Source organism: Pinus tabuliformis, chromosome 3_2 (assembly GCF_031772625.1).
Source record: "Pinus tabuliformis cultivar Carrire ecotype Pingquan chromosome 3_2, CPIR1, whole genome shotgun sequence".
In the NCBI taxonomy this organism is placed as follows: domain Eukaryota; kingdom Viridiplantae; phylum Streptophyta; class Pinopsida; order Pinales; family Pinaceae; genus Pinus; species Pinus tabuliformis.
In genome coordinates this window covers 1,131,580,700-1,131,587,892 of record NC_142302.1, presented here as the reverse complement: position 1 = coordinate 1,131,587,892, position 7,193 = coordinate 1,131,580,700, and the positions used below count along the sequence as shown (strand labels likewise).

Sequence of the window (7,193 nt, the reverse complement as noted above, 5' to 3'; positions counted from 1 at the left end):
AGCTATTGACATGGGTGCCAGAGGCTTCAGAGAAGTCGTTGAGCAGGGATTTCAAACAAGAGGCTTCCTGAGCCGAAGGATAGCCATATAGCATGGTATCATCAACAAATTGCTGATGAGAGGAGGCCGGGGAATTGTGGATAGAGATTCCTCTGAGCTGTTTAGAATGGAGGGCTTGCTTGATGTGCCTGCCTAGTCCTTCCGCCATTATCACAAATAGGAAAGGGGAAATTGGGTCCCCTTGTCTTATGCCTCTGGAGGGCTTGAATGGGCGGGAGGGCAAACCATTGACAAGGATGGAGAAATGAGAGGAGGTGATAAGGCTCATGATCCAACGAACCCAGGTGGAACAAAAGCCAAAAGCTTTCAACATATGTTGAATGTATGACCAGCTGAGCTTGTCGAAAGCCTTGGAGAGATCGATTTTGAGTAACATACCAGCTTGCTTGGATAGCTTGAGCGAATGAATGATTTCATGAGTAAGGATAATGCCGTCCATTATCTGTCTGCCTTCGACATATCCCGACTGCTCCGGAGAGATGAGCATGGGTAGAAGAGGTTTTAATCTGTTAGCAATGACTTTGGAAATGACTTTATAAAGGACATTACAGAGAGCTATGGGCCTGAATTTATCCGGGGTGATGGAGTTCTCCTCTTTGGGGATGAGAGTAATGAAGGTGGAGTTAAGGGAGGGGAGAAGCCAGCGAAGGGCTCTGGATTCCTCAACTATTTGCCAAACCTCCACTTTAATCAAGTCCCAGAAAGCATGAAAGAATGTGGTCGTGAAACCATCTGGGCCAGGGGCCTTACCTTCTTTGAGCTGCGCCATTGCCTCGTCTACCTCCTGGATAAGAATTGGGCGCATGAGTAACTCGTTGTGTTCCTCTGTAACCAGCTTAGGAATGTTGCTGGTGATTTTCCCAATCGCCCGCTTCCGATCCACCGCCTGCTCTTGGTGTACCTGCTGGAAATGATTGAGTAGGATTTCTTCTATTTTCTCATGCTCCTCAACTTTTGCCCCCTCTTGGTTTTGGATGAAAGGAATCTTATTGTGCATTCTTCTCTGCACTGTAGTTCTATGAAAGAACTTGGTGTTGCGCTCCCCTTCTTTTAGCCACCTGATCCTTGATTTTTGCCTCCAGTAAATTTCTTCCTGCTTCCTTCTTTCTTCAAGCTGATTATGTATGTGCCGCTCTTTGTCCAAGGTTGCCTCCGTATGCCCTGTGTTAATTATTTTCTGATGGAGATCCCTGAGCTCCTGATTGAGCTCCTTTTGCGCCTCAAAAATATTCCCGAAGGTCTCCCGATTCCAGCGTTTGAGGTGGCTTTTTAGGAATCGCAGTTTCTGCTGTAGCTGGTACATTTTTGAGCCTGCTGGTGGGATGAAGGAGGCCCATATGGTTCTGACGAAGTCCTTGAATGCTGGATGCGTTAACCAGAAACCCTCAAACCAGAAAGGTCTTTTGGTTCTATCCCCTGGTCGCTGCCATTGCAAAGCTATCGGCCAGTGATCAGATCCAGAGTGGGCCAAGATCGCAGCGGTGAGATCACCTCCGAGATGCACTGCATTATCCGAGATCAGGAAGCGATCTAATTTAGAAGCAATCTGATGCTTGCCACCTCTGCGATTGCTCCAAGTAAAGGTGCCATTGCAGAATGGCATGTCTATGAGAGAGGCGTTTTGGATGAAGTCCTTGAAGTGTTCTACTTCAGGATCCAATCTGGATCTGCCTTCGAACTTGTCCTCGATTTTGGTTATCATGTTGAAATCCCCTGCAACGATCCAAAGCGGATGCTGCCTGTTATTGCTAAGCGCTTCAATGGTGTCAAGGAGCACTCTTTTACTCCCAGCGTCCTGCGGAAAATAGACGTTGGATAAGTTCCCATGTACGTTGGTGCTTAGAATGTGAAAGGCAGCTTGAATGAGGTGATGGGAGGCGTGGAAATCAGTGAGCGATACAGCCTGGGTGTTCCATGCTATGGCAAGCCCACCCGAGGCTCCCGTGGCATCCACAGCCACAGATCGGCATCCTGGCCAGGCCTTTGAAAGTATGCGACCCAGCGTGGTACTGTTGCATTTGGTTTCTTGGAGGAAACACATCTGCGGATTTTCCAACTTGATCATGTTTTTTAACATCCTATATTTTCCTGGGCTATTGAGCCCTCTTAAATTCCAGGATACGAGCTTCATGGTTAACTAGTTTGAGCAGGGCTGTAGTACTTCGTCAGCTTCGCATATCTACCTGAGTCCACCAGGAGCTTTCCGATCTCTATTGTTCTCTGAAGATCTGTCTTCCTCCCTCTTTTTTTGGTATCCTTTGGACGCAGGCTGCCGTCCCAAGTGCTACCAGGTTGTATGCCCAGTTGGTGTTGGTGGAAAGCTCTGGAGATGACCACTTCCAACTTTTCTATATCTGTCTCAGAGATGGATTCATACGCCTTTTTTTTGCAAGCTAGCTCCAGTTCAATAATATCCAGCCCGTGGAGATCTATGCTTTCTGGTTCTTCCTCCATATTTTGCACTTGACTGGTTTCCTCATGAATGGTCTCTGAGCCCTGCGGGGGGATCGACTTCCCATCCACCTCCATTTCCTTAGGGATCTCCGCTGTGTCTTTCGGGTGCCTGCTTAAGATGGTCGGGATTATAATGGGAGATTTCGACTTGGGTGGGGGGCTGGATGGAGGGGGGTGGGTGGAAGAGGAAGGGCGTGCAGGGATACTATCAGTATCAATGGGCTGATCATCTGATAAATCGCCTAGAGACTCAAAGCTGTTCTTGGAAGCAGGATGTTGGGGTTTGGAAGGCTGGGGTTTGGACCCATTCTGAGGCTTTTTATGCGAGCGCTTTCTATTTGAGACTTTGGTGAAGCCATCCTGAGATGGGGATTCAGAAGATTCAGGAGAGCTGGCTTTGACATTGAGAGGGCAATCCCGAAACAGATGCCCTAGTGCATGGCATCTCCTGCACCTGAAAGGCACATGCTCATAATCGAGAGGCTGGATCCACTCCTCGTCGCGATGGGCAAGGGTTACTGACTCAGGAAGAGCTTCATTCAGTCGAATAAATACACATATTCTTGCATATGAGATATACTTACGGGTTTTTGTTTCTTCTGCTGCCCTGATGTATTGTCCCACCCCATTTCCTATGCCCATTAGACAGTCTTCTTCCCAGTATTCATCGGGGAGTGAGTATAATCTGATCCAGACAGGTGCCCAAGTGAGATCTTCCTTGTCAGGGTTAAATCTGGGCATCCAGTCCCTGATGTAGAGACCTGCCGAGTTGAAGAAATACGGACCTCCTCCCAGGATCCTGTATTTGTCTTCCAGGCAAAAGAAGATGGCGGTGAAGAAGCCCTTCGGCCCCAGCTGGAGAGTGACATCTCCCTTAGGCTTCCACTTTGCTGCAATCCAACCATTTAAGGCCCGTTCAGTTGGCCAAAACCCTATGAATTTTCCAATGATTGCATGGTCTTTCATAAACTCGATCCTGCTGTCGATCTTATCTCCGGGCAGTTCTATTCGCGGCCTTTCCTTGGCTACCGGTCGACAGGTAGATGAGGTGACCTTCGGGTTATTCGCCTGAGTCTCTTGTTCTTCTGGTGGATCATTGTCATTTCCCTGTTGCTTCTTCCCTTTGCTGAGAATGTCCGGATCAACTGACCCAAAGATGACCTCAGGTCCTGGGCTGTGTCCTGAGGGGGAGGGCTTTGACGCCCCCCCCTGAGGCGGAGCCATTGTCCTTCGCTGATCCCCTTCAGCGCTGTCACGCTGCAGAGATTCTTGTGCAGAGCCTGAATCCGATCCGCTGTGCTATCTGCACCGTCGAGGGTTTCGTCCTCAGAACCCTAGCTCATCCCGAAAGCCTCATCGCATCGTGCCGTAACTCATAGAAAAATACCGAGTTCGAGAGATGTATAATCAGTTGAGGGAACGATTATAAGAACCTTTATTTTTATTTATTTTTATAAATTTGGCCTGGCAGGTTTTGTATAATTAGGAAAAGTTGTATGGAAGGCATATACAATTTCTGGAGCTGAATTTAAGGATTTCTTCGAGTGAAGTTGGTTCAGAAACACGCCCGCGGTTCATTCCCTTGATCTAGTATGTGAACAAAGGCCTTGTTGGAAGGATTTGAATATTTGGGCCCTAATTTCAGGTGTAGAATTTGGGGGTTGAAGATTTTTCTGAGATAACTTACAGGCGATCCTAAGTTGGGAAGCATCAGGATATTGTGGGGAGGAAATGGGCAATTTTTAGTTTCATAAGGCCTGTCTGAAGTTTGCAATTTCGCTTTAGCCAGATTGCCATAGTTGAAGCAGCAGGGGACTTGGACTTTGCGCGAAAGATTTCCTCTATTGGGATATGGCGTCCTTATCTGGGCTCCTACAAAGGCCATTTGCAGCCATGACAGCTACCGTTGCAGCTGCACTGTATGCAGACGTGCCAGATAAATTGCACAGAAGAAGTGCTCCTACTTTGCAGGATTCAGGTCAGCCGTCTCTTCAAATTCAATCTTCACTGCCAGTTCATGAAACCTCATCCCTCTCTGACTGCACTACATCTTCCTGGTTTTCCTATGTATCTGTTCTTACACCATCGAATATATCAACAATTAAAAAATACTCAATTCTCTCAAAAGTTTCTCCCGTTGAAGGAACAATGCCACACCATCAGGTTGTAGAAACACCTCTCTTGAATGGGTCATTGAGCCCTTCAGCTTATAACTTGGCATGCAATAAAGACAAGTTTGGTGGACTTGCTTTCAATCATAAGTTTGTGTATAGTCCTTCCAGTCTACTCTTCCCATACCCTATCCTCAATTAGCACTACAACGGACATTCCTCTTCATTTGCTTTTGTTCCTATTCTCTTCACGCTGTATAAGTCTGCAAATTTTTCATATGGTTTCCCAAATTCATTTTCGTCATCTCAAACTTCAAAATCTACATCTGAAAGCAGTCCTCGTAAGCATTCAGATTTGTCTCCGCATTCAAGATATTTCCATATTTGGCATTTACCAAAGCAGGAGACATATGGTTTTACAAATTCTTCAGAGTGCCTGCTTGAGCATAAGAAGCCAGCAGTCGCAGCGGTTTTGCTTGGATGGTTGGGATCTGGGCAAAAGCATCTTAAAAGGTATGCATATTGGTACACGTCTAGGGGAATTCACGTAATTATTTTCACAGTTCCTATGAAGGACATTGCCAATTTCAGGCCAGGAGGAAAAGCAGAGTAGCAACTTGATTTGCTTGTAACACATCTAGCTCATTGGATGAAGGAAGACAATAAAGATTCCAGAGAGAAGTACCTAATATTTCATACTTTTAGCAATACTGGTTGGCTGACATGAGTATACTCCTTTTAGTTATTTTCTCCACATTCAATATGAATTTCTTAAAAGTACTACATCTTCACCAGATGCAATATTTTGTGCCTTGAGCAGTTATGGAGTTATGCTTGAGAAGTTTTCGGCTTGTGATCATACTCTCATAGATAAAATCAAGGGATGTGTGGTGGACTCTGCTCCTGTTGCAACACCCGATCCTGAGGTCTGTATATACCATATATTACTGGATCCTTCAATCCCTGCACTTTATTATTGAATATTTCAAAGTCAACCTGGTTATAGGGGTTTTTTTTGGCTATTAGTTAGATTCAAGTCTCGCTGTGTGTTGTCTCTTGTTTCAGGTTTGGGTTGCAGGTTTTTCTGCTGCCCTGTTAAAGAAGCAGAGTGTTGCGACAAAGGGACTAATAAAGGGAAGCGAAGGGAGTGCAGAACTATTGGGCTTTGATGAAGCTCATTCAAGTGAGCTAAAGCCTGATGTTACAGAGACAACTTTACTTGTAATGTTAGAGAACTTTTTCAGACTATTTTTCAAGCTGCCCTATGTTGACAGGTATTTATATAGTTTTACCTAGAGTGGTTCGCATATATGTCTTTCAACAGGGTTTTAAATATTTTGGTCAATAAATTTCCTTTCTAACATCCTTTTCTTGGCTAGAGCCTATTGTATGATGACAATAGTCTAAAATTTAAATAAAGTTTGCTTTGATCAGGTTTGTTATATTTAACTCGTTCTGTTTCTTGTCCATAATAGGAGGCTTTCCGATGTGGTCATAATTTTATCACATCAACAACCACAGTGCCCTCAGCTATACATTTACAGTTCTGCTGATAGGGTTATTCCTGCTGACTCTATAGAGGCATTCATTGCAAAGCAAAAGAAAGCAGGATACAAAGTTAGGGCTTGTAATTTTGTATTGTCACCCCATGTGGACCATTTTCGAAAATTCCCAGATCTATATAATGCTCAACTAGGCAGCTTCTTGGAGGAATGCCTACCTTGTTATGAATGTATCAAAAGATAAATGCGTGATACAAGACCATCACAGAAGTGATATAAATCATTAACAGGTCTCGAGGATATCAGGCCCCCGACAGAATGAATTGTTGGAAGAATCACAAAATCGATTTTCACATTTAGCATGGTGCTCTGTCAAGGCATCAGGAATTGGCAGTGGATCTGTATGCACCTTCGATGCGTTTGACAGCATGAAGCAAATGTGGTCCAGTTAGTATCACAATACGCCTTGTATACAATTTATTGCATTCTTTAATTCAATTGTAAGAGACTAAGAGTGAGGTCTCCATCCATTTCAATTGTTCAAATTTGAGGTCCTACTATTCATTGTTGAAGAAGAAACCCAAATAATGAAGAAAACAATAAAGCAATAACTGAATAACAACTGAATAGCCAAGACATGAAACTGAATGAATTAATAGGAACTTTTATTGAACAATGATTCTCCGTGTTTTATTTCATGGGAATTTGATAGTTTTATACCACCAACTATCGTTACATAACTAATTTATTCGGTATACAACTGTCTATTTACATTTACCTAAGGTTACTAATTCGTTGTCAAACTAACAAACTCCACCTTGACAACAATTTTCCCATTCATCATCTTTCCTGCAAGCCAAGAGAAGCTAAACACCACCGCAGCTTCTCTATTGTAACTGGCTTTGTGAATATGTCTGCACAATTTTCTCGTGTATGGACCTTTTTAAGAGCTACTTTTCCGCCATCGATCACATGTCTCATAAAATGATACCTTACATCAATGTGCTTGGTTCTGCTGTGATAGGCAGGGTTTGTAGCCAAGTGAATAGCACTTTGACTGTCACAA

General features: G+C 44.2%; 1 protein-coding gene across 1 annotated transcript; it reads left to right on the top strand.

Moving 5' to 3' along the window:
• The first annotated feature begins 4,365 nt into the window (after positions 1-4,365).
• LOC149184673 (alpha/beta-Hydrolases superfamily protein) lies at positions 4,366-6,371 on the top strand. The gene is given in 5 exon segments (XM_089415411.1): positions 4,366-4,677; positions 5,029-5,366; positions 5,446-5,551; positions 5,691-5,899; positions 6,101-6,371. Coding segments are annotated over 5 exon segments (1,236 nt in total).
• Positions 6,372-7,193: the final 822 nt, after the last annotated feature.